Genomic DNA, 27,760 nt, shown 5'->3' on the forward strand with positions numbered 1-27,760 from the left:
GAGTTTAAAAAGGTGTTCAACTTACCTTTCCTCTCCTCCAGTCCTCTCAGCAGAGCCGTCAGCTTCTCCTGAATATCTACCTTCCCTCCATTCGTCTGCTGCTTACGGGATCCATCCTCCTTCTTCTTCTTCTCCTCCAGCTCCACTTTCCTTCTCTCCTCTTCCATCTTTCGTTTCTTCTCCTCTGTGTTTTTCCTCTCCTCCTCCTGCTGCTGATGAAGCCTTCTCCTCTCTTCCTCTCGCTTCCTCTTATCCTCCTCTTCCTTTCTCCTTTTCTCCTCTTGCTCTCGCTTTTTCCTGTCCTCAGCATCTCGGAAGGCTGCTTCAGCTGCTCGATGTCTCCTTCTGTCCTCCTCCTCCCTCTCCCTCCTGCGCTCCTCCTCTTTCCTTTCCTCCTCCTCCCTCTTGCGTCGTTCCTCCTCTTCTTTCCTTCTCTCCTCTTCTTTTCTCCTCTTTTCTTCTTGTCTCCTCTCCTCCTCCAGCTTCTTTCTCTCCTCCTCTAGTTTCCTCCTCTCCTCCTCCAGTTTTCTCCTCTCCTCCTCCTGCCTGCGTCTCTCTATTTGCCTCAGACGCTCCTCCTCCTCTCTTTTCTTCCTCTCCTCCTCTTCTCTTCTTTTTCGTTCGACCTCCTCCTTCGCTCTGAGCTCTCGCTCGGCCTGCTCCCTGGCAGCCTGGATGAGAGCCTGTCTCTCCCTCTCCTCTTCCTCTCTCTTTTTGGCCTCCCTCTCATCCTCCAGCCTCTTCTGACGTTCTTCTTCATCCCTCCTCAGCTTCTCTTGCCAATGACGCTCCTTTTCCAATTTAATACGCCTGCGAAGACATTCCTGGCATTAATATAAAATGTACTCGTAATAACGAAGATAACTAAGTCTTAAAAATGTTTACTGTATAAGTTCTGCTTTGCACCTTTGAGCTTCTTCCTCCTCTTTGCGGCGCCTTTCCTCCTCTTGTCGCTTCCTCTCCTCTTCCTGTTCCTTCCTTTGGATCAACTTGTGCTGCTTCTCCTCTTTGATACCCCGCAGTTTCTCCAGGGCCGCCTGCTGCTTTCTCTGGCTTTCCCGCAGTTCCTGACGTATATCAAAATACACACATTGAGAAGTATATCAAAAGTATACAGTACATGACTTAAAGAACGAAATCAAGGACAGTAATTTGCAGAATTATTCACGGTCCTATTCATATTTTGTGATGTTAAAATCGAAACTTTTAATGTGTTTTATTGTGATCTTATGCAATAGACCAACACATAAAAACTCATAACTGTAAAGGAGGAAAAGGAAACACTTTATCATTTTTACCAATAGAAATATGAAAAGTGCGGTGTGCATATGTACTGAACCCCCTTAACTCGGATACCCATAAATAAAAACCAGCACAACTAACTGGAAACATACCAATATATGGCCTTCCAACTAAACTGACAGGCTGGGTAATGAGAGCATTAAATCAGAAGCAGCTAACAGGTCAATGGTAACTCTGGAGGACACAGATCCAGAGCTCATGCTGACATGAAAACTATTAGTGGTGGATTCCACAAATCTGGCCTTTATGAAAAAGTGGCAAAAATAAACCCATTGTTGAAGGAAACAATTTAAAGTCCCATTTAAGGTTTTCCAGAAACTCTAGTTCAATTTGACCGAAATTGAACTCTTTGGCCTACTATGTGTCGAGAAACACTAACAATTTACATCATCCTGAACTCCATGTCCTCATGGGAAAATACTGCGGTGGCAGCATCATGCTGTGGGAATGCTTCTCTTTAGTAAGGATAGGGAAACTGCTCTAAGTTAATGGGAAAACAGTTCGAGCTAAACACAGGAAAATTCTGGAAGAAAAGTCTGTGAAAAGCTACAACTTGGGACTGGGGTGGAAGGTCACCTCCCACCAGGACAGTACCCCTTAACATGCAAACAGGGCTACAATGGTATAGATCAAAGCTTTTGGCAAGACTTGAAAGTTGATTTTCACAGATACTCTCCGTCCAATCTGATTGAGCAAGTCATTTGGCAAAGAAGAATGGGCAAAAACTTCAGTCTGTTGATGTGCAAAGCTGGTAGAGACACCCCAAAAGACTTACAGCTATAATTGCAGCAGTTCTATAAAGCATTGACTCAGGAGGGCTAAATATAAATAGTGTATTTTATACACTTACTATTTTCGTAAAAAAGTTTAAATCAAGACAAAACGCATAAAAAACACAAACAACTTTGGCGAAGACAAAAAGATGAAAAAACAAGAGAAAAGGAGTTTTAAAGAGACCTAAGGTGAAAACCTTTAGTAGGTGGAAGAGGTTACGGAGGCAGGCGAGAAGATAGAAGACAGCCTGAAGCATTTTGTCCTCAGCACCCTCATACTGCAAGGAATGAAGGGTTGAAGAGGAGGAAGGGATACAAGTGAAGGAGAGGTTATGAAGGATGTTAGGTAGGTGCAGAGGACCAGGATAAAGTGTAGATGGTAAAGGATGAAGTTGGACAAGATAAAAGATAAAAAGGGAAACACAAAATAAGTCCAGGAAGCATTGGGGGTTGTAACATATTCAAGTATTTAAGGTTTTCAATACAGTTCAATACATACAGTATGTCTAACTACATGCAGTTCATTTGAAACAGATGAAAGTATTTCAAAGAAAAGAAGACAACAGTTACATAGACAGTATCTTCTGAGATCAAATTGTTTAAAAGATTGTTTAAATAGATTTCATATTTAGTGTACAAAGGGCAAGTTTCTACCCATTTCCGCCATCATTTTACTCTGGTGTATTTTGATTTTTCTGGGCAGGATAAAAAATCTAATGCCAGGGTGGGAAATCTGACAAAAAATTTGTCAAACAGCATCTTCAGCAGAGTTTGGTCAGGCTATTCTTGCTTGTAATTATTACCTTCTTTTACATATAAAAATTTAAAAAAAGAGAGAAAATGACGCAGAGGTGTAAAATAAATATGCCCATAGATATTGACGTTAGAAAGACTGATGAACATGGACAGTGATGATTCTGGTGGACAATAGAATCTGGAGAGGGAGTCTGATGGCAGACAAAATTCCTGGGTGGATGAAAACTCATCTTCTGAGAGTGAGTTAGAGGACAACCAGAGGAAAAGGAGACACCTGATGTCTTCTGATTGCCACCCAAATGCTGTTTTGACAGCATAAATGTCAAGTGAGCATTTCCTGTGCTAGGCTGACTGCAGGTGCTTTGTAGGCTATACCATCAGGTTGGTGAATCCTGATGTTATAGCGTATAAGCTGGATTAAAACAGCTATATTATTTATTTATTAATTACCATTTTATTTTTATATAGGTCATACTGAACCACTTGCCACACCTGATGTGAACAGGGAGGGCAGCCTACTGGTATCCTTTACAGTGGCGGTGGAAACTGGAAAGGATGAACAGTTGTTCAGCCTAATGAAAATCCAGGGTGGACGGCAGAGTCAAAAAGTCCTCAATAAAGTCGCCCGCCCCACACCACACGCAAGGCGAAACATCTATGGTGCGCTTACGGCTTTCTTGTGCATTATTGACCCAGGCATGCTAAAGCACTGCAGAGATGCTTTGTGAATGAGGCACGTCAACATGACAGCGACAGCTCATGAGACACGACCGTGGCCGAGCTGAAAGCCTTCATTAGCCTTTTGTGTATTTGAGGAGCACAGGGAGTAAAAAATATCTCCATATCTGGGAAAAGAGGAACATGAAAGTAGAGGTCCACTCCTCGGAGAGCATGTGGTTCTTAAACTAGCGTACCATTCATGAGGAAGGGAAGAAATATCACCACTCATAGTTTCTTTACCTCTCTCAAATTGGCCAACACCTTAGAGGCCAAAAAGACTCACCTTGAGGGTACTCTGGGAAAACAAAGAGTGAGTTACCTCCCTTCGGCAAACAGCAAGCGGAGCTTTGCTCTACACGGGTGCTGAAATGCGGAGATGCAACGCTGACAATTTATCAGGGAAGGCAAAGTATTTTAACAACACAAAATACAGTGTGGACATTCTAGACCAGATGGTGTTGAGTTTATGTAGGGGAGACGGTAATCAAGGTAGGTGAAACAAGGTGGTAATCTAAGCCATCAGGACTCAAAAGTGCAACAGGCTCAAAAAAGGAAGCAGTGCGAGGTGCAAAGAAGCTGCACTAAAAATAAAAAAATCAGACACCTGCAGCAAATGCTTCAAAGTCGTGTGTGGGAGCTGCTCTAGGCAGAGAGGTGATCTGCGTTGGTTAAGAGTTGTATTATTGTTTTATAAGCCTCCTTGTAAATGCTGTGAAAGTTAGAACATAAATATTCTTGCTGTCACAGCTCTTTTTACTAACCTTTGACACATAATTTGTGAGTTCTCTCTTAATTCATTTCATACTTGCCGATTACTGTTTATTTCACATTTTGGCGATATGTGAATTTGTGTTTAGATGTTGTTTCTGTGATAAAAGAAGTCAAACTTTTTAGTGACATATTTCTGTTAGATTTCCTGGTCAAACTGATTGACAAAATTTGCTCTTGTGTACATGTTATAATACAATTTGTTTGATGATGATCGATACAAGTCAAATCTTCGTCTATTAACTAAAAATATTATTTTGGTGTTATTTTGGTTTGTAAAGCATTGTTTAGCCAATTAAATTTAGTACTATCCTATGTGTAAAATTACATGGTGAATTAATTCTTCTACATGAACTACAGCAACTTTGTAGCTTTCATCGACGTGTGAGTAATAAAACCAGTTAGATCAGTTGAGAGGTAACGTTGGCTCCATAATCTGGAGCGTCTGCTTTATGCTTCTGATTGATCATCTAGTATCAGATAAACATGTGCACAGAGCAGATTGGCTTACAGAGCCGATAATCTTTATACCACTTGGAGCATTCTCCATTCTTTGAATTAGTTGAGCAAGACCTCTAACATGTTGCCGGAGCATGTGGCGCCATATTAAGCTTATGAAATAACGCCATACATGTCATTCATTCATTCCTACCAACATGTCTTTGTTATGCTGGTCCATCTGAGCTAGTTTGACAGCAGTTTCTTTCTCCAAAGTTTCTAGGTTCTCGCGCAGTTTCATGCATGTCCCCCTCTTCTCTGTGACTCCCACCTTCATGGTGGAAATGGTTGAAACTACAAGCAGATCAAAAACAGAATTTGACAGTCAGAAAACATTGTAACAGTTACGCTTAATAAGAAAAACTCTTAACATCTACAGTTTTCTGCAGCTAGTTCAATACTTTTTTCACATAAAAGCATATTGCACCTGTGTGAAACAAAATATTCTACAATATTTTAAAAATTCATTTAAATGTTTTAACTATTACAAACTAATTTTGCCATCAGACATTAACTTTAATCTGTTGGACATTAATCTATGGGTTCAGATTGATAGCGGGTGTGACCAGTCCACAGCACTAACCAGGCAGGTTATTCACAGACATATTTTGAAGTTTTTCTGTCAGTCTTTTCTTCTCTGGAGTCAGCTGGGACAACTTCCTCTGAAAATCCTGAACGCATGCAAACACAAACAAAATTAATCAAACATTTAATATCAAATTAAGATTTAATACAATTATTACATTCCTTTTTTATTTAAATATATCTTTTTTTTATATCCATTAATAATATTTTTTATATATAAAAAATCATATATAGTAGGGTAGGCCTTAGATTCATTTATGAGTATCAAGTATAAAATAATGTATAAATTAAACTGTATATAGTGACAAAGAACTGACTTTCCAAAACATCATTAGTACATTAAGATAAAATGAATTTGAACAAAATTAAAGAAGCTAAACAATAAATCAAACCTCTATCTGTCTTTGCAGCATGGTAATATCCTGTTGCTGTGTGTCTTTCTTTTGATCAATTAGATCGAACTCCATCCTCTGGAGCTTCTTATTGTTCTGAATGTCACGCAGTCGATCAGAAATCTGACGGTGTTTGTCACCCTGAACACAAAGAGGTGAGATAAACCTCCAACCCCACATGCATCGGGTCCAATAGATGGAAAAGGTGTCTCTTCAGCACTTACCACTGCTTCCAGCTCCATCTCCAGACTCCTCTTCTTCACCTTCAGCTTGATGATATCATCCTGTTCCTGCTCCTTCTTTATCTTCAGCTCCCCCCTCTTCCTTCTCTCGAACTCCTCCTTCCTCTGTCGCTCGAGCTCCCGCTGGGCTGCCTGGAATGACCCGAGACGACCTGAGGTTAACATCCAATCCATCAGGGTGCGGCATCGCTCAGCACTGAATATACTACACCTCTTTTCTCTCTATCTCTCTCTGCCTCTCCTCCTCCCTCTGTCTCTCCAGTTCCCTCTGTCGCTCCAGCCTCCACTCCTCTTCCTTCCTCCTCCTCTCCTCAGCCTCGCGGGCCTCCCTCTCCTTCCTCTCGCGCTCCTCTTGTTCTTTCTGAGCACGTCGCTCCTGCTCCCTCCTCTCCGCCTCCAGCAGAGCCTGTCGTCTCTTCTCCAGCTCAGCGTTCCCTTGCACAAGGTTGGCTTTGAACTTATCCTCAAACGACACTGGAAACAGGAACGGAGAAAGTTGTTCCTGAAAATTACTTTTTTGACTTGTTGTCAATCCTGCTATTTATTTGCTAGAGATATTAAAAAGGATGCTAGTGAATGTGAAAAATGAATACAATGTGAAGGTATGGTAATATTTAGGGAGTTTAGAAGATACAAAAGTAACTCGACCAATAAAATGAGTTCATGTTAATTTTAACTTTAGCTGCTGCAACTTGCTTCTCAGTTACTTTTCTGTGTGTGTACGACAATGAGCACAGAGTTTCACAACTGTTGAGTTTGGGTCTACAGAGACTGGCTGTGCATGAAGCAGCAGTGACACAAGGTGGCACTCTTGTGAAGAGTTGGTAGTGGGAGTACTGACAGTTAGTTTTGGGTTTCTGCGGAGGTTCAGCTTCCAGGTCATCAATCAGAGCCGAATAGAGGTTAGAGCTGGAGCCGTTCATTGCACTCCTGTAATGCAGATTTAAAATAAATTATTATGCAACACACAAAACATCCTTAAACTATGATAGAACCACATCCGCGACTAAAGTCAGAGTTTAAGGCACATACAAGAAAAAAACGGATTCATTCAAAGAGTGTTTTAGAAAGTATGTCTTCATACCTCTGCGAGGGTGGTACCAACTCAGGTGGTAGGGTCAGTGGCAGCGGTTGTCCAATCTTCGCCATGTCAACAAGATGCATAGCCAGAATAAACTCCTCAGCGTTCAGCTTCCCATCTCTATTAACATCAGATAAAGTCCTATAAGGGGTGACAAATCAAAAATTCAAGTTTTTCACATGACACACCACTTCTCTGAGGAATATTTTGTGCATCAGCATAACAAGATACATACATGTAAGAGTAGAAGCTTATGCAAATAAAACTGAAAGTATTGTGTGGGCACTTTCATTCAGGGAGATGGTTGATTTTAGTTTTTGACCACACTCAGTTTTGCATGTAGGCCAAAAGGTTCTGTTTTGGTCTCATAGGACCAGACCTTTTTCATGCGTTTGCTGTGCCCCCTTCTTTTGGAAAACTGAAAACACTTCTTATGACATTCTTTCAACAATGGGTTTCTTCCTGAAAAGCTTTAAATGGTCTTAGTCTAAAGAAGTTGTGTAACTTGCTTTTAATTTATACTTCTTGAAGACCCATCGGGTCAACAGATCCAGGTCTATTATTAGTCCTGCAAGTAAAGCAGAAAACCTCAGAAGAAGCATATTCAAGGTATTATGACCCATGCCCATAGAACAGCCTTCCTGTGGAAAGGCAGATAAAAGCTTTCAACAGTCTTCATTTTCTATTTTCTTTTTTTCATACATACTTTTTTTGGTTTTCAAATTTGATACTTTATTTAATTTAGATGTTAGGTAATATACTTTTATGTTTTCTTAGATGAAAATAAAGAAACATAAAAGTATATTACCTAACATCTAAATTAAATAAAGAAAATTTCTAATTTGAAAACCAAAAAAAAAAGTATGTTTCTTTATTCTCATCTAGGGCTGCACAGAGTTGGTAGCACTGTTGCCTTGTAGCAGGAAGGTCCTGGGTTCAACTCCCGGTCGGGGATCTTTCTGTATGGAGTTTGTATGTTCTCCCTGTGCATGCGTAGGTTTTCTCCGGGTACTACGGCTTCCTCCCACAGTCCAAAAACATGACTGTTAGGTTAATTGGTTTCTCTACATTGCCCTTAGGCAAAATGAGTGTGCGCGTGGTTGTCCTGTGTGTGTGTCTGTGTTGCCCTGCGATGGGCCGGCGACCTGTCCAGGATGTACCTCGCCTCTCGCTCATAGACTGCTGGAGATAGGCACCAGCTTCCCCGCGACCCACTATGGGAGAAGCGGTAGAAAATGACTGACTGACTATTCTCATCTAATCTTTATCTTCAGTAACTACTGCATTGTATTTTTTACTGTTATTTTGCTTTGCTATTTATTATTTATTCTGTGGTTTTATCACATTCAGTCTTGGGATATTGTTTTATAACCTAACCCTGCTTTAAATGTCTCCACAAACTTTTTTAACCTGCCTACTGTGTTTGTTGGTCTTCATGATACTTTGTTCACTGATGTTCTCTAACAAACCTCCTTCACAGAACAAGTGATATTTATACTGAGATTAATTTACACACAGATGGATTCAGTTTACTAACCTGCTAACTTCTGAGGAGAACTGTCTGCCCTGGGCTATATTTCAGGGTATCAGAGTAAATGGGGCTGAACATAAACTCTCCCCCAACAGATTTTTGTTGTACAAACCTTGGAAAACCACATACAATTTTTCTTTTATGCACTCAATTCTGCACTTCTTAGTGTTGCTGAATCCCATAAAATCTCAGAAAGTGCATTGAAGTTTGTAGTAGTAGCGTGGAAAAGGTGAAACAGTTCAAGTTGCATGAATACTATTAAAAAACAAAAAAAAAACAAAGAGCTGACCTAGTTTATTCAACACAAAACCTGACATGTCTGGCGACAAATGCGACGATATTCTCACCAGATAGAGGCCAGCTGTATCTGCGTCAGCATTGTAGTTGCCATGGCGTTTCTCACCTGTTGACCTGGAAACGTGAATGAAAATTGTCAAAGTGGTTTTTGCAGCGCAGATAGGCTGGTGATGAAGGATGAGTATGCAGGAGATCTAGAGCAGTAAGCGTCTATCTCAACTAAAGATTTAAAAGGTGTTCACAAGAGTACCATGCATCACTGTGGCCTCTTTAAAACTCACCTATGAGGTGCATGTTAGAAGGGAAACCCAGTCTGACTTCAGAATAGGCCTGTCACAATAACGTTTGCTGGACCATTTTCAACTAATATAATGACAATGGCATAATAATGCTAGTAGCTACACCCTCTCAATGATCAATAAACTTCAATTTCCAAAGAACATTTAACACTGGAACTGGAAGGCATTCTAAATACCCAAAATAAATAACCAACCAAAAATAATAAAATGGATTATGAAGTCTCTATAAACTAAACTGTTCTCAAAAAAATAATAAGCAATAGGCTCAGACAAGGAAAGCAGGCAAAAATGCCGGTTTTACAAACACAAAGTGCAAACTAAGTAATCCACCGAAATCAGAGCAGATGCATCAACGGACCATGAATCTGTGGCTACTTTGGTTTGTCAGATTAAACGCTCCAGTGATTGTGGACCGTCGGGAAGACGAACACAGCCCGATTTTAGTTTTTTTTTCCCAATTGGAGAAAAATGCCTTGGATGATTATGTTTTAGTACAGAAGCATGTTTGTTGTATTGGCGCATACTTTGGTCATTCGGATTGAACGCAAAGTGCTCCCACACTGCAACTGTCGCGTTCGGCTTTGAAACCAATTCTATCTCTGGTTTTGCAAATCTGGAAAAAACATGCAAATCTGGCTGGAGGAAAAGAGTGAGAATGTGTTTGCATGTGCTTCTGTCATTTCAATAAACCAAATGCATGAAGTTTGAGCATAAAAATGCATCAAGACTGTCTGTATTTATGTATGTAAAAACACCCCTAAATAGACCCACAACTTCCCCCCCTGTAGATAGCTACAGGGGGGGAAATTCAGGGGGGGATGGAACCTGTGATGAAATCTAACATCGCCACGCTTTGTACAACACTGCCCACATATTCTCAAAGACAAATAGTGCAACACACCTGTTAAGTATCCGACCATCTGTTTATCCAAGATGTTAAACTGCTGCCTGTATTTCAGTCTGGAGGAGTGTGGAACGGCCCAGTCACTGGGAACAGCAGCCATGGGAGACATCCCAGAAGAGGTTGAGGAGGCAGAGCTAAACGATATGAACACTTTAAGAAACTGAAAACAAAATGAAGGAAAATAACTGATAGCACCTCAACATTTAAGTTTTACCTGCCAGATCCCAGGTCCAGCAGAGAAGTGGGGAGTCCACCCGGTGAGACATAGGATGTAGCACCAAGAGGTACGCCTAAAGAGCACACATATCTTCAGAACAAACATTTTTAAAGATTTTTTTAGGCAAACACTTGGCAGCTAGTATTAAAATAGACACTCTTTTCTACTTTTTTTTTTTTTAGATATTTCAGGGAAAGCAGGACTGGGATCCAGTCACAGCTGGAACCTTAAAAACAGCTGAAATGAACTGATGTGAGCCAGAGACACTAAAGCCTGCTAAACAGAATTAAGAAAAACAATGATAAAATGATTATATTCTCATAATATAATCCCCTATTAGCCATGCAAATTAAATACTCACTCTTTGTAGTAGTGATAATTTAGGAGTAACTTTAATGACCTCTACAAATATAGATCTTTTAATTAGGCACAGCAAAAGCAAAGAAAATCAAAAGGCATGTTTTTTTTTCATTTAAAAAAAACAAACACTATAGTTCATTATTCACATGCATAGTTAAGATACTAAATTAGATTTAAAATAATTTTGACTCAAAAAGAGTTTGTTTTTGAGATAAAAAGGGACAGACATCTCTCAAAGGATAATAAAATGACGTGGCATGACTATTAATTTGGAAAGAAATATTTATATTTATTTTACTTACATTTTTATTAAACCATAGCATGTCAAAAAACAGGTTTCGACTGGTGTTTTAGCCATTGATTTTGCTTATGTTGCACCTTTTTCTCCCACAATTTTTCCATCCACTCAAATTTCCAGTAATAAGCTTGAACGCAGCAGTCTGAAGAGTCACTTTTTTTTTTTTTTTTAGCTGTAAGCCTCTGAGTTTGGGAGGCCTCCTAGCCATCACCCTAATTTGCAGTTTCCTCCAGAGATTCTCTACCGAAATCTGTCAGGTGTATGAATAATTTTTCTTTACGTCGCTGTACCATGTTTAGCTTGTTTTTCGCTCAATTTCTTTTCCTTTTGTTTATTTGATTTTCATTGCCTCCTGTTTTTATCTAATGTAAAAGGACTTGGTGTTGCCTTTGCTCTGTTTGAAAAATATTTTATAAATACTGACTGAGAAGCCTAAAATCCAGGGTTAAGTGCCCAAAAAAAAAAGAAATAGTGTTTAAGCAAAGTTTACAACAAGCCTACAAACTGCAGAACAAATTACACACACCGGTGGTCAAACCTCCAGCCAGCATCGGTTGGAGCATTCCCATGGTGCCATTGGGCAGTGCAGTGCTCCCCACAGTGGGCATCAGAGGCCTTGTGGGTGTTGAGGCAATTAGTGGGTTCAGCCCTGCTGTCGTAGGAACCATTGGGGTGAGGCCAGCCATGGGTGTCAAAGGTGAGAGTCCAGGGGACGCCATGGAAAGAGGAGTCAACATAGCAAAGTTTGTTCCACCCATCATGGGCACAGAACCAATACCTAAAGAAAATGATCACCAGTTTAGGTCAAACAAATCAAATACTAGGTTTGCAAGAACAACTTGAAAAAACAAACTGTTACTGTAAGTTAAAACTCGGGAAATGCAGTTCGAGAACAATGTCACATCCACAAAGAGTAAAGTGCTTATTAACAGCGATCTCACTGTACCATATGCAGGGTTGGGCATGGCTGAGGTGGGAGCAGGTACTGGACGCTGTTTCATGATGATTGGCAGAGTTGATGGAAGCTGTGTTCCCTGAAGTTTGAGCTTTATGAGCTTCATCGCAATGGAAAACTCCAACCTGTCCATCCTCCCATCATGATTCATGTCAGCCAGAGCCCTGAGAGACAGGGAAAAAAAAACAAAAAAAAAAACACCATGAGTGTAAATAATGGGTGTAAAAAATTAAAGATTTTAGTGCAATTATACAGGGTATTTCTTACCATATCTCAGCCAGTACAGATGAAGGGAGCCCTGACTGAAGGAAAAACTTCCTGGCCTGTTCTCCTACAGAAGACAAAAGTAATGCGCACATTTTAAACCCAGGAGATATATTAGTCAGTTTATTTATGTATTTGCAGTACATTTCTGCCTCAAGGGCAGTGAGGAGTAGCCAAAAAAGCATGCCAGCATTTGTTTGTGTTTCATAAGCACTTTTACAAAGGTTGTTAGTAGCATAAGACTTTGGTCTACACACTGACTGGCTAATAAAAGCATCATGGTGAAAATGTATTTTCAAACATCCTCGCTAAGACATTAAGCAACAGGGTGCCTTAATGTGTGTACCTGAGATGTATCCCATCGATGGGGAGAGGGTGTCGAACATCTGATCATGTTTTTCCCTCTCCTCTGGGGAGATTGCCCAAATGCTTGGACCACCTAAACAATAAAATACAATTTGAGGTTTCATATATTTATATTCAAAGAGTTTCAAATAATCAACTGTGGCTGACAAATAAATTGTTGGTTATCTAATTAAATTAGAATATCATCAAAAAGTTCATTTATTTTAGTAAATGTTTTCAAAAAGTTATACTCATTTTCCATGATTTCTTTCCTCAGAGTAATGCGTTTCAGTTTTAAGGTTCTCGGCTTACAGCTCATGATAATCCAAAATTCAGTTTCTCAGAAAATGTGTTAAAATAAAAATAAAAACGCAGAAATGTCTACATAATGACAGGTACCAGAGTCCAGTCCTGGAGAGCCACTGTTCTGCAACTTAAAGATGCACCCCTTCTCCAACACACCTGAATCAAATAAACAGCTCCTTAGCAGGACTCTGTGTACCTGAATGCCGATGAGGGTATTCAACCATCTGGTTCAGGTGTGCTGGAGAAGGGATGCCTCTAAAGGTAGCAGGATAGTAGCTCTCAAGGACTGAAATTGGGAGCCCCTGCACAAGATAATACTCCATAGATGCTCCATTGGGTTTAGGTCAGGCCAGAGTTCTGGCCATTCAAGCACAGTTAGATTATGAACCACTGGACAATAGCCCAGTCTTTTTCTACTTAGCCCAAATAATGGGTAATATACTTCTGATGTTGTTGCTGATTCAGGAGTGTTTGTTGAAGTACCAACTCCAGCTGTGGTACATATTTTGTGAATCTCCCAACGAACTCTCGAATTGGCTTTGCTTTACAATCCTCTCAAGGCTATAGTTTTCCCTGTTGCTGGTGTACCTTTTTCTAACACATATTTTCCGTCCAAGCAAACAAGTATCCACACAGCAGACGGACACTTCATAAGAAAGACCAAACAGGCCACCATCAGTGGTAGTCAAGAGTTAAGAATGCACTGGTGTGTTGACAAACTGATAATGAAGCTCAGTTTTACAGGAGGTCCCACAAGCTGATCCCTTTCACCATTATTTATACAAGCAAGGTCGGCTAAACACTGGTGTGACTAGGGAAACAGAAACATCAATTAAAACATATAAATATGGTATCAAGCAAAGTAGAGCTACAAATACTAAACTACCAATTAATGACCTCAGCACAACTGCAGCACAATGTCGCTTTGCAACAGATTCATTTCCCCCGACCCCCCACACACACAAGCTGCAGAGGTCTTACCATTCATATTTGCAGGGGGGGTGGGGGGGTGGGGGGGGGGCTCCCAGTGACGTCCTCAGCTACCGCTCACGGCCATCTGCAAAACACAAAGTCACAGTCCATCAGTCAATACTGCAGCTGCCCCAACACTGCCGCCACTGATGGAGGGCGAGGATAAGGCAGAGAGTGGAGCACGGAGCGCAGGGCACAGGCAAACGGAAGGATTCTGATCAGTCAGCAGTCGTAAACAGGGCTTCTCCAGTGCTCTTCGATCAGGGGATCACTGGCAGCTACCCAAACCTTTCAGACCTTTCAGTACTCTCCACACAGAGACTCCTAAACACTTTACAAGTGCAATTAAGGGAATAAAAAAGCTACTCTTTCTTCATTTTATATCTCAGGAATACAAAACCAAATTTAGTACTACATGGAATCAAGCTGAACAAAGAATCGACAACATAAATGTTTCAAGCAGACATTACCACCCTAAAAAAAGGCAGTTTCCTAGTGTTATTACATTCATCCTCTGGTCTAGGACTGCATAATATCAGGAAGAAAAACAAGTGATAATGTGGGTAAACGTTGCAATGACTATATGAATTGGGATAAACAGACAAACACTTAACTAAATAATGTTAATTTTTTTATGCTCCTTAGCCATTATAAACATAGGCTGCGGATAGTAAGCAGTCTATCCAGCTACTGGATCCAAATGAAAATATTTCCATCTCAAGAATCTGGATTTATTGAAGAAGTAGCATCAGACTATATCTGGTGTCTTTTTCAATGAAACAACTTAGTTGTAGTTTGTTAATGATTTTACAATAATTGTTGCAGTCCCACTAAAGTCCATTGCAAACATGGCCATAATGGTACCATAGACTCTAAGCTAAATGTAATATACCAACAAGAAAAACAAATTCTACACCAGTGTTAAAACAAAAAGAAAAGTTAGGAGATTATGGACAAAACATTGGAGATGGAGGAAATGTTTTATTTGCAAACACAAAAGGCTGTTTTTAAATGAAAAAGTAAGCTTTACAGAGTGTCTAAGTTTTACAGAAGAGCAACAAGAAGCTTGAGCTACAGAAAGTCCAAGAGGAATGGGTCAGTGACTATAAGGCTTCAAAAAACTTTTATTTTACAAGCAAAATAAATGCAATAAGCTAGGAACAACGTAATTAAACATGCTTCAATAATAAAATAACAAAGTGTATAAAATGAATTTGTAAATGAATTTTTAACTTTACTCAACCAAAAAATACATAAATAAATCAAGAAAAAAAGAAAAAAGACAGGAAATGCAGCAAAAAATGTAAAAATTAAAACAAAAAACACAGGACCTTATCGTGCCCCCCCCAAACTAATTTCAAAGTAGTTTTTGCTAACAATGTTATGTATATCATTTTTAAAGAAAAATAAACAGTTTCATAATGAAACAAAATTTGCATAGGATGAAAGCAATGCAATTTGAGAAAAAAAAAATTTTTAGTAAGCTACAAACATAAAATATTTCTATAATTTTAATGTAGAAAACCCTTTTAGGCTAACTAGATCTTATACAGGTCCTTCTCAAAAAATTTGCATATTGTGATAAAGTTCATTATTTTCCATAATGTAATGATGAAAATTTAACATTCATATATTTTAGATTCATTGCACACTAACTGAAATATTTCAGGTCTTTATTGTCTTAATACGGATGATTGTGGCATACAGCTCATGAAAACCCAAAATTCCTGTCTCACAAAATTAGCATATTTCATCCGACCAATAAAATAAAAGTGTTTTTAATACAAAAAACGTCAACCTTCAAATAATCATGTACAGTTATGCACTCAATACTTGGTCGGGAATCCTTTGGCAGAAATGACTGCTTCAATGCGGCGTGAAATGGAGGCAATCAGCCTGTGGCACTGCTGAGGTCTTATGGAGGCCCAGGATGCTTCGATAGCGGCCTTTAGCTCATCCAGAGTGTTGGGTCTTGAGTCTCTCAACGTTCTCTTCACAATATCCCACAGATTCTCTATGGGGTTCAGGTCAGGAGAGTTGGCAGGCCAATTGAGCACAGTGATACCATGGTCAGTAAACCATTTACCAGTGGTTTTGGCACTGTGAGCAGGTGCCAGGTCGTGCTGAAAAATGAAATCTTCATCTCCATAAAGCTTTTCAGCAGATGGAAGCATGAAGTGCTCCAAAATCTCCTGATGGCTAGCTGCATTGACCCTGCCCTTGATAAAACACAGTGGACCAACACCAGCAGCTGACACGGCACCCCAGACCATCACTGACTGTGGGTACTTGACACTGGACTTCTGGCATTTTGGCATTTCTTTCTCCCCAGTCTTCCTCCAGACTCTGGCACCTTGATTTCCAAATGACATGCAGAATTGGCTTTCATCCGAAAAAAGTACTTTGGACCACTGAGCAACAGTCCAGTGCTGCTTCTCTGTAGCTCAGGTCAGGCGCTTCTGCCGCTGTTTCTGGTTCAAAAGTGGCTTGACCTGGGGAATGCGGCACCTGTAGCCCATTTCCTGCACACGCCTGTGCACGGTGGCTCTGGATGTTTCTACTCCAGACTCAGTCCACTGCTTCCGCAGGTCCCCCAAGGTCTGGAATCGGCCCTTCTCCACAATCTTCCTCAGGGTCCGGTCACCTCTTCTCGTTGTGCAGCGTTTTCTGCCACACTTCTTCCTTCCCACAGACTTCCCACTGAGGTGCCTTGATACAGCACTCTGGGAACAGCCTATTCGTTCAGAAATTTCTTTCTGTGTCTTACCCTCTTGCTTGAGGGTGTCAATAGTGGCCCTCTGGACAGCAGTCAGGTCGGCAGTTTTACCCATGATTGGGGTTTTGAGTGATGAACCAGGCTGGGAGTTTTAAAGGCCTCAGGAATCTTTTGCAGGTGTTTAGAGTTAACTCGTTGATTCAAATGATTAGGTTCATAGCTCGTTTAGAGACCCTTTTAATGATATGCTAATTTTGTGAGATAGGAATTTTGGGTTTTCATGAGCTGTATGCCAAAATCATCCGTGTTAAGACAATAAAAGACCTGAAATATTTCAGTTAGTGTGCAATGAATCTAAAATATATGAATGTTAAATTTTCATCATGACATTATGGAAAATAATGAACTTTATCACAATATGCTAATATTTTGAGAAGGACCTGTATAGCTCACATAAAAAACTGACATAACACGCATGTCATGTCAATGACCTGACAACAAAACCTGCTTTATTTCAGTTTACTTTATTCTCTATCTGCGATGATGCATAAATGTTGGAAGCCTGCTGGAAGACACTGAAATACGATAGGTGAAATTACAAACTAGAAAATACTTAGACCCTGGCAGGTTCATAAAATGAAGACAGGTGAAAACATTATGCCACTTTTTCATCACAGTAATTCATATGGGAATTAAGTCTGACATTCAGATTGGTGTCTAAAGCAAGTTATGTGATCAGTATTACTCCTAAATCACATCTTTTCCCTGACACCAGAACATCTGCATCCCCATTTAAAGACCTTGAAAAGAACATACAGTACAGACCAAAAGTTTGGACACACCTTCTCATTCAAAGAGTTTTCTTTATTTTCAGGTTTAATAAGTGGGATTTCAAGCCTTATAAATGGGGTTGGGACCATCAGTTGTGTTATGCAGGAGGTGGATACAGTACACAGCTGATAGTCCTACTGAATAGACTGTTAGAATTTGTATTATGGCAAGAAAAAAGCAGCTAAGTAAAGAAAAACAAGTGGCCATCATTACTTTAAGAAATGAAGGTCAGTCAGTCCGAACAATTGGGAAAACTTTGAAAGTGTTCCCAGGTGCAATTGCAAAAACCATCAAGTGCTACAAAGAAACTGGCCCACACGAGGACCGCCCCAGGAAGGGAAGACCAAGAGTCACCTCTGCTGCGGATGATAAGTTCATCTGAGTCACCAGCCTCAGAAATCACAGGTTAACAGCAGCTCAGATTAGAGAACAGGTCAATGCCACACAGAGTTCTAGCAGCAGACACATCTCTAGAACAACTGTTAAGAGGAGACTATGGGAATCAGGCCTTCATGGTAAAATAGCTGCTAGGAAACCACTGCTGAGGACAGGCAACAAGCAGAAGAGACTTGTTTGGGCTAAAGAACACAAGGAATGGACATTAGACCAGTGGAAATCTGTGCTTTGGTCTGATGAGTCCAAGTTTGAGATCTTTGGTTCCAACCACTGTGTCTTTGTGCGGCGCAGAAGAGGTGAACGGATGGACTTTACATGCCTGGTTCCCACCGTGAAGCATGGAGGAGGAGGTGTGATGGTGTGGGGGTGCTTTGCTGGTGACACTGTTGGGGATTTATTCAAAATTGAAGGCATACTGAACCAGCATGGCTACCACAGCATCTTGCAGCAGCATGCTATTCCATCCGGTTTGCGTTTAGTTGGACCATCATTTATTTTTCAACAGGAGAATGACCCCAAACACACCTCCAGGCTGTGTAAGGGCTATTTGACCAAGAAGGAGAGTGATGGGGTGCTGCGCCAGATGACCTGGCCTCCACAGTCACCGGACCTGAACCCAATCGAGATGGTTTGGGGTGAGCTGGACCGCAGAGTGAAGGCAAAAGGGCCAACAAGTGCTAAGCATCTCTGGGAACTCCTTCAAGACTGTTGGAAAACCCTTTCATGTGACTACCTCTTGAAGCTCATCAACAGAATGCCAAGAGTGTGCGGAGCAGTAATCAAAGCAAAAGGTGGCTACTTAGAAGAACCTAGAATATAAGACATATTTTCAGTTGTTTCACACTTTTTTGTTCAGTATATAATTCCACATGTGTTAATTCATAGTTTTGATGCCTTCAGTGTGAAGCTACATTATTCATAGTCATGAAAATAAAGAAAACTCTTTGAATGAGAAGGTGTGTCCAAACGTTTGGTCTGTACTGTACATATAGTTTTGTTAAGCCAAAAGTATGAGTTACATGTGCAGAGACTTTAACCATTAGCAGACAGTTCTTCTGCAAGCCTTCTCGTCGGTTTTTGCATATATAACACCATCATCTGCATACATCGGACACGTAACATAAGGTGGACAAACTTCAGGAAAGTCACTAATAAGCAAACCAAAAAGCAGAGGGGCAGATTTAGAACCTTCAGGTACTTCACCATTATTACAAACAATTACAAAAAATGTCAGCTCTGTGAGCACACGGTTTTCTGTTACTCAGAGATCAGAGAGAAGGTAAACTTGAGTAAGTGTGCTGACAGATCTACTAAATCTCCAGGAAGTTCAGTTAAGACAAGATGTGTCCTATGCTCTTATAATCAATATGTCAAAAAACAGGCTGTGCAGTGCAAAACACAAGAGCAAGCATCCATCAAGTATGAGTCAGCAGCCTTTTCTCTCTCTATTAAACTGAGGCAAACAAAATACTGCCCTTTTTAGTGTAAAGTGCATACTTGTATGTACTTTTACTGACTGACCTACTAACCATCTGACTTCAACGGCAGACCCAGATTTGCAAACCTAATGCAAATGTTTTCTGAAATCGTCCTGCACGTACACTGACAGAGTCTACAGAGGTCTTGAACTGCTGAATAAATACAGCATACTCAGCATTTGCATCACGTTAAAGTGAGATGGAATCAGGGCAACGGACAGCTACTGGAGCTGCACTTTAAGCGAAAACCTACTTTCTCTGTACACCTGCGCACCTTTCTAAGTTATTATGTGTGCAAACCTGGACAACAAACTAATAACTGGTTGTGATTGTTACTTTTGCTGTTTTGCACTATTAATCTTCTCTGCTCTAAGTTAAGGATTGTGCAAGAATGATTCTTAAAATATTTTTATTTTCTCTCCTTAAAATTAAATAATTTAATACTCTTTGGAGATAACCATTACGTTTTTTTTTTCTTTAAATCTAGAGTGTTTTTCTAAGGCTTACCTACTTCTTTTCCAACACTGGCTGATGTATCGCTGCACTTACAGGAAGCTTGGAAACATCTATTACCATGAGTACCGTAAAGTCAAGGAACGTGCTGCATGTGCCAAAAGATGCACAGTTAAAAAATATTAATCAACAACTGATCTGAGTCAAGATTTAATTTCCGTCTGAACCCAGGCAATGGTCAGATATAAAGCTCTGAATTATTATTATTGTGCTATGCCTTTTCCATATATGACGGTTTCAAAGCAACCAAATAATCTGTACATTGCAGAAAGTAGAGTACTGCTCATCACTTGTTCACTTGTGGGGCCGCTGAAGTCACTGATTACACAGCTGTCTGCAGTCTTGAACACACCCTCTTCTAAACACATTTATTTATGTCACATGGACCCCACCAAACTCTCCCTCACATGCTCCATTAGATAATAGTGTGTTCCATTGTTTCTAATCTCTGTGTATCCATGCTGATCAAACGTAACGCAACTCTACTGGCACATTTCCAGTAGTCCCATTACTGTTATCATGGTTCAGCACATAGATGTAGATATAAGAATCATACTGGCTCACATGTCATTTGTGAAACAGCTCTTGCACAGACATGCAGAGGTGGCAAAGCGTTTGAGTCAAGATTACATTTAGTCACCAACATCAGTTAACGCCAAGATCTAAAATCTCAATAGATTGGTGGTTCCCAAAGTACGGCCTACAGGCCATTAGCGGTCATTGGAACGAATTTGTGCAGCCCAAAACCGAATGGGTCATGCTTGGCCTGCAACTACAGTCATTTGATAAAGACGTAAACTTTTTAGAGCGAGATTTTTATCAGCAAATTAAAATTTTCTTAAACTAAAAAAAACCTTTTTGGTTTCATTGTTATTCCATAGTAAAAAAGACCATAAACATTAATAAAATAAATAAAAATCCAATGAAGATATGTCTTGATGCATGAATTGAGAGAATCTTGTAATGTTTTAAATTTCTTTTGGATTCAAAACTACTCTTTAAAAGAACCTGCAGCACATCATCTCTCTTTTATATGTTTTAAAAGTGCAATAGGTAAAAATATCCGAATCTTCATCTCCTACTTCAAAAACCTTTCAAAATCGACCAACAAAAGCTGCGTAGGTGCATCTTTTATATTCGTACATGCTCTAAATGAAGCACTTCTGTATAGAAACTACAGTTGTTGAAATGACCGATAGAAAAAAAATGTATTATTCAAAGATACTCATTTGCATCAAAAATGATACAAATTGAACCATTTACCCAAATGTTGGCATTTCTTTTGGCGGCAGCAGCGCTGCAATAACAGACACACTCAGCCCTCCCCCTCCCTGCAGCCGCTTCCCTGACCGAAACAAAGAGCTGGATGTTTTGAATGCTGCTTACATAGCGAGTACATCCAGACATATGCTAGACATATGCTAACCCCTGTAGCCATCAAGGCAAGCCAGTGGACAATTTGGCTAAAATAACACAGCTAAACGTTACAAAATGGTGGAGCCAGAGTGAAGCAGAATTAGAGCAGAAAAAAGTAAAAACCATAGCAACCTACCCTGCTGTGGTTGATCACAAAAGAAAATATTATGCGAAATTAGCAGAAAAACAGAAATTGCACAGGGCTGCAGCGGAAAACGTTTGCATGGACCAGATATGTCTTTTATGTTTGTTTTAAAACAATTTATTTTATAGAATGATCCTTCAATAGGAAAAATATATATGTATCAATATCAAATTGACATCAAATAAATTCAAAATGTACATTAAAGGTTATTAACACTTATGCTAAGTGTGTTCTTATCTGCTTTGCAAAACAGGGAATTGACAAATTTAAATTATAATTTTTTTTAAACGAGGGCTGAATTGTCCTCTACTAATTGGTTTTGCCCCAATTAAGGAAGTTAAAATATTGTCATATTGTAATTAATCATATTTTTTCTCTTAACCAGAAAGAACCCAGTGTTGCCTCAGTATTGAAAATGGTATCGAGTATTTTTCTTAGTACTGGTATCGAGTTTGAAATGTTAGTATCGCAACAACCATAATAGAAACTGCCCAGTTGAAATAACACAATAGTCTTCGAAGAAAAGTTAAAAAACATCAGTAAGTGCCTACACAACCAACTACGTTTGCAAACTTATTCACTTTATTCCTCTCTAAAGTGAGAATTAAAACAACTGAATAATGTTTCGAAAGTCACAGGAAACCTCTGGTTGCTAAACCTATGCAGCCGTGGTAAAACGAACACCCAACTTCCTCAGAGTGTGGTCTCCGTCTCAACTTTTATCTGGCTTGGAAGGTCAAACCCTCTCCTGCATCTCTTCTGCTTTGGGCTGTGGTGAAAAGACTGGAACGTTTCTGTTTTGCACTCAGTATATACACACAACACAGAAGTGTTGGATAAATAGCTCAGCCAGTCCTGACCTTATCTGCTTAAGTAGCAGTGTCAAAAATGTGGGTCTCCCAGTTTAGCTCTGAGTGTAGTTATCCGTTTTCTGTTCAATTTGCTTTTACTGTGTTGAAGATTTGACCTAGAAAAATACAAAATATAAAACTAAATCATTTTCCCAGTCTTTTTTCCTTCTCGCTGTCTCTTCTTATACCTTTAATAAATAATATACAGCCAGTTGTCCCCTACTGCCTGTTCATTACTATTATTCTGATAAACAAGAGCTGTCTAAATGGCTATTGTAAAAAAGTTTAAATTCAGCCGCCTCTCACGCTGACATCATAATGATGACAACAGTTTAAACCACAACACTGTTTCTGCTTGATGAGTTATTCTTCTCTGAGCTCATCTCATTTAGCTTTATACTCATTTTAAAGCAATGTTCATATCACAAAACATCAAATTTCTCACCATTAGGCAACAAATCCACGTGCCGTGTTTGCAAAGCTCGAATGGAGTGTTTAAAAGTGTGAATCTGATTCGTTCTGTTTCTTCTGCTGGATTCTGTTTTTGTAAGAGGCAAGGCATGCCCTTCCCTGCTTTACCCAGCTTTGACCCACCCTGATTTGTACATAAACTGACAAAGCTAAAGAAAGTACTGTGAAAAATGGCTTTCAAGTCACTCTGTGGACAAACTGTAATGCTCAATCAGCATTATCTTAGGTGCTTTGATTGAAGGTTCCTAAAAAAAAACTTCCTGACACATTTGGAGAGGGCCAACTGTCATACAGCTAGTGGAAACTGAACAGAAATATGAGGCTTACGTACTTCTCCCATCGATATAATCCTTCAACGGATACCTCAGTATTTTTATGTGAAAGTTGCTGCTCATTCAACCCAATATTCAGACAGGGACACAAACCACCACAATTTGCATTTCAACAATCAGTGTTCATTTCTTTCATGAGAGCAAAACTACACTGCATGTTATTTAAAAGAAAGCATTTTAAATCCAACAAAAAAAAAATTAAAGAACTTACAAGAGTATTCTTATTTACACATTAAAGCTTAAGCTGCTAACCTTTGTCTTTACTATGCAGTTGGTTGATGCTTTAATATCCTGTAAATAGTGGGACATTTTTATTTCTGACACGTTTATTGAATAGGCAAAATAAATATTCACATTTTTCAGTATTTGAACTGCCAAAGCCAGCATAGAAAAAAGAAACTGTCAGATTTGAATTTCTGGTTGATTGATTGGTGCATCTTCACTTATTGTTTATATTTTGATGGCTAGCCGTTGTCTTGCTCCAATAAAAATTATCTATATCTCTCTTTATAATTAACATTATTTGGTTTGGTTAGTTTGCATACCATTTAGATGCAATGGTTTTTCGCAGTGTTTGTGTTTTCCAAAGTTTCATGTTTTATAACTGGTTATTTTGGGTCAAATTACAGGTCTTGTTCTAGCTGTTCGGTGACTCAGATTTGGTTGATTTGTGTATTTGGTCAATTAAAGTCACTCATTGTGTCTTTCAGTGGTTGTTTTATGTTTCCACAGCTTTACTCTTATGGGATTGTAATCCTGTAGTTGATTGCAATATAATGAGTGCAAGTGGGAAAACATCATAACACATCAGTTTGATCTATCCACAATAAAACATACCATCTCTCTGATTATGGTCTTGGCCCAGAACTAATACATCTAAACACTAAAACCACAATAAAACGCTAAATCTGCAGAAAAGCTAAGATGGATGTTGAATGTCAAAACAACATCCTGGTGATACCAGAGCAGACGCTTTCTCATCATCGTTGCATCAAGATGGTTAATGTCATTCACTGAACTGTTTCTTAACCACCGGAGGATCCTCATACAGGTAAGTGTTATCAGTCATTTTATCAACACCACCAAAATAAATCCTTAGCAGAAGATTTCTTTCGGCTTCTTCACTGAAACCTTTTCAGTCTAATATTATGAACCAGGTAAATTAAAGCTTAAAATATTGTCACAATTAGGTATGCATAGGTATGAGATTCTAATGGTATGGTAACTTCAGAAAACATGTCAACAAAAATGTTATTAAATGATCCAACTACTTTTATTTCACAATGGACCATTACAAGTATCAAAGTGTTCTCTGTAAGATCTAGGTTTTTTTGTATTTTTCCTTTTCTCACATAGCCTTAAGGAAAAATATAGATTACACCTCCTAAATTTAGCAGTACTTTTGAAGTGCAGAAGATTCTACCAAGAGACACAAAAATTGATAAACAAGAGATTGGAAATGGCCCATTTTCCAAGATCGGCTTTAATCTGTGGTCGTCAGGTCAAATACTTAGATTTAAGTACATTTCCAATAACACCTTTTATTCTGTTCTGCTCCTTAAAGAGCAGCACGAGTATAACAAGCCGATATTAGCTGGGTAAATGGTCAACCTATCTGCTGAGGTATGACCTGCAATTAGCAGGGACAGTGGGCCCTAAGGACCAGGGTTGAAAACCACTGGTTTAGAAAGCTGACCTCCATCGCAAGGCAACAAGTGAGAAAGGAACAGAAGCAGAAAGGACTGGACCTCAATGGTGTTTTTTCAGCTTTATTGTGAAAACATCCTGGTGACTAATATTTCGACACCACCTGTGTTTTCATCAGTCACTCCAGCACATAGCTGTTTAAAATCTCAGAATGCATTGATAGTGGTAAGCATATGCAACACTCCTTTAACAGCAAATCTAAGTTTCAATAATGATCTTTGGTATACTATTAGTGAGTCTGCAGCTGTCGCTTTTGGCTAAATCCCTTGAGTGATGATTACCCCATTAACTGAAAGGTCCCCTGAAAAAAAAAAACTTCTGCATTTTGTAGTTTCAAGTATTTCCCACAATAACGTAAACATACCAACAATATCTTTATATTTTTTTTGTTCGTTCATTGCTGTTAGCTAGAGTTTTTTTCTCACCAATGAGCTTGTGTGCTAAACTGAGTTTAAAATTACCTTAAGATAAGCAGAATGTTTTTTTTTAATCAACCAAAAAGTACCCATATATAAAAAATATTCAGTTGCGCATATGCTTATTTAGATCATGCAAGTTTACTGATATGGGCCAAGTTTTACTTATGGGACCGAGACATTAAAAAATGATTAACATCGGCCAATACCGATGTTAATGCCGATATATTGCGTATCCCTAATCACATACTATGGTGAAGCTGGCCAATATATTGCATCACAATCATCATCCCAATGCCAGTCCGTGCGTTATCGCAATCACAAAGAACTGCTTGAATTCAATACTTCTACTACTAGACTAGAAGGAAGGAGAGTGGATGGATGGATCATCTGAGAGAGATTTTAGTGACCACTAAGGTAAAACTCAAAGAGCTTTGATAGAAAAAATAAAGAAATGAACGAGAAATGGGTGAGGAAAATTTGGATTAAACAACTAATATCATCATTACATGTTCACCTGATATCATGCAGCCCTACTGGACATTAATTAATTTCACCTTTAGGCTACACAAAGGACAATTACAGGCCAATTTGCTGACCTTTACTCTAACACTGAAAACAATCTCTAAAATCGTTTGTTGAACGTTTCATGACCACAATAAAAAAAAAGTTGTAGAGTTAATGTAATTTTAAGTCACACATTTTCACAGGTTTTAATATTAAATAAGGGAATTATTTTAACTCCAAAAGTCATCTTCTAAAAAGCTGCAAGTTACGTTCTTGATTTCTAATCTGAAAAACCTGATCTCGGAATCATTGAAAAGGCTTGTTTGTTTCTAACATTCAAACTCTTTTGAATGGGTTTGCTGACATACCTGACAGGGATGGTGCGTATCCTCTCCTGGCTTTGATTGTACACAACAGGCCGAAAAACCTGCCCAGTCACTCTGAACAGACCTCTCCTTTATGCAGAGCCTCAGACAATCCTCCAAGCTTCTATGTGTCTGTTGATGAACTGATAGAGTTACATTCCCTGATCACTTGTCACTGAGACCTGCAACCTGTCTGACTTGTTTCAACCGAGAGGAATTTAGGAGATTTTCCGGCAAATCTGCCTTTGTGGCATATCTGGCCTTATCCTACAGACGAACCCATTCAAACCGAACCACAAAGTGTCCACAAACGTATCAAGCGGGAGAAAACAGAACTTAGCTAGCTAACCCTAATTACAGCCCCAGTCTGTTTGGGGATCGGCAGAGAAGCATCACCTCTTCAAATATCATTTTCCCACATATTTCCCGGAGTCAAAGTAGCGACACAAGGAAACATACCGACATTATTCAAAAGGAAAAATATAGATAAAAGTTAAAAGTCGGCGTGCTGTTGCTTTACAAAGCTAGCATCAAAGTTACACTCGTGCTTAGACAAGCAGTTTCGCTGGCGTACCTTTCTCTCCCACGGTCATAGCAAAGAAAACACCAACTTCCGAGTTTCCGAGCCGCCTAAAACCGATCCCCCAACACTTCTGGACCCTTTCCCGGGCACACTGTCAAGTTTACTGTCCACGGAGAGCCGCAACTACAGGGAGAAATGTTTAGTTTTGTCCACGCTGGTGAACTCTGGTAAACCTGTTGCTGACAGATCCGTGTATCACACCAACAACATGGCTGACGACGACGACGAGTACACACCGGAGGCTGCCGGGCAAAGTTAACGTCCGTCGTCCGAGCGTCCACGGTGGGAGGAGAGACGGGGAGGAAGGGAGGGATACCAGCTCCACAGATGGACACACAGGGGAGCCGATGGGACATGCAGGGACAAAGGAGACAGCGACGCAGAAAGGGCAATCATTTTTCCACATGTTAAAGGAGGATTTTACTGACTTTACCTCTAATTATGCCGATCAATTACTGCCCCCCTGGAAGAAAACAAAAAACAAAAACGTAGGCCCCCATATTATTTATAATTCATGAATTAATTATTGCAAAATCTAAAAATAAACTTTGACTTGATTCGGTAGAGGGACGGAGGATATATACACCACCAATCATCCACCTGTCACCACAGATAACATCTTTATTATTACTGTCATTTAACAACAAAAACCAACACAAACATGATAATACCCGTACAAAAATTAAAGAAAATAAATAGTTGAGGATCTGCCAAACAGTCGTGTTTGTTTTTTGCAAATTCTTGCATACTTTCTACAGAATATTAGTGTCTGACAGGTGAAACAGGACCTGGGGTTCTGTTTCGGATACAAGGAGCACAAAAGGGTACACTTTACCCATAGCTATAAATGATGACAGTTAATATAAACATCAAAGTATTAAGCTAAACATGATCTTAGGTGTGCGATTCAGAAAGTGTCTGAGCATATTCTAAAATACATTCATGCTCTGTACATTTTATTACAAATATGACATTTTGAGAACTTTCTGCTAAAGAATTTAAGATCTCTCAGGGGTCCCATCCTGGTCTGGAGACCCTTAACAGTGGCTTAACTTGCCTCAGGGTGGCTCTATAGGCTATGACCGTTCAAACTGTGTTAATGTCCCATAATGCTTTAAAAGACATACACAAAGAGAATCTGGCGATTAAACTCAATTTAAATAGAATA

General features: G+C 39.5%; 1 protein-coding gene across 3 annotated transcripts in view; it reads right to left on the reverse strand.

Annotated features, from left to right (window-relative positions):
- itsn2b (intersectin 2b) overlaps positions 1-27,248 on the reverse strand; it is a 47,445-nt gene extending 20,197 nt beyond the window's left edge. Inside the window, exons 1-19 of one of the 3 annotated variants that reach the window (XM_047362927.1) lie at positions 26,584-27,248; positions 26,013-26,141; positions 13,875-13,950; positions 12,589-12,681; positions 12,246-12,309; positions 11,970-12,142; positions 11,550-11,801; positions 10,363-10,438; positions 10,146-10,282; positions 8,996-9,059; positions 7,121-7,258; positions 6,878-6,966; positions 6,248-6,510; positions 6,019-6,168; positions 5,795-5,935; positions 5,401-5,488; positions 4,972-5,111; positions 907-1,067; positions 26-810 (exon numbers count right to left, since the gene is read on the reverse strand). In XM_047362927.1, the coding sequence (XP_047218883.1) occupies positions 26-810; positions 907-1,067; positions 4,972-5,111; positions 5,401-5,488; positions 5,795-5,935; positions 6,019-6,168; positions 6,248-6,510; positions 6,878-6,966; positions 7,121-7,258; positions 8,996-9,059; positions 10,146-10,282; positions 10,363-10,438; positions 11,550-11,801; positions 11,970-12,142; positions 12,246-12,309; positions 12,589-12,681; positions 13,875-13,881 (2,821 nt within the window). In that variant the 5' untranslated portion in view covers positions 13,882-13,950; positions 26,013-26,141; positions 26,584-27,248. Of the gene's footprint in view, positions 1-25; positions 811-906; positions 1,068-4,971; positions 5,112-5,400; positions 5,489-5,794; positions 5,936-6,018; positions 6,169-6,247; positions 6,511-6,877; positions 6,967-7,120; positions 7,259-8,995; positions 9,060-10,145; positions 10,283-10,362; positions 10,439-11,549; positions 11,802-11,969; positions 12,143-12,245; positions 12,310-12,588; positions 12,682-13,874; positions 13,951-26,012 lie in introns of all 3 variants that reach the window. The other 2 variants (XM_047362928.1, XM_047362926.1) reach the window with 2 other exon arrangements.
- Between the last annotated feature and the right edge of the window lie 512 nt (positions 27,249-27,760).

The sequence above is a fragment of the Girardinichthys multiradiatus genome, chromosome 4 (assembly GCF_021462225.1).
Source record: "Girardinichthys multiradiatus isolate DD_20200921_A chromosome 4, DD_fGirMul_XY1, whole genome shotgun sequence".
Classification (NCBI taxonomy): domain Eukaryota; kingdom Metazoa; phylum Chordata; class Actinopteri; order Cyprinodontiformes; family Goodeidae; genus Girardinichthys; species Girardinichthys multiradiatus.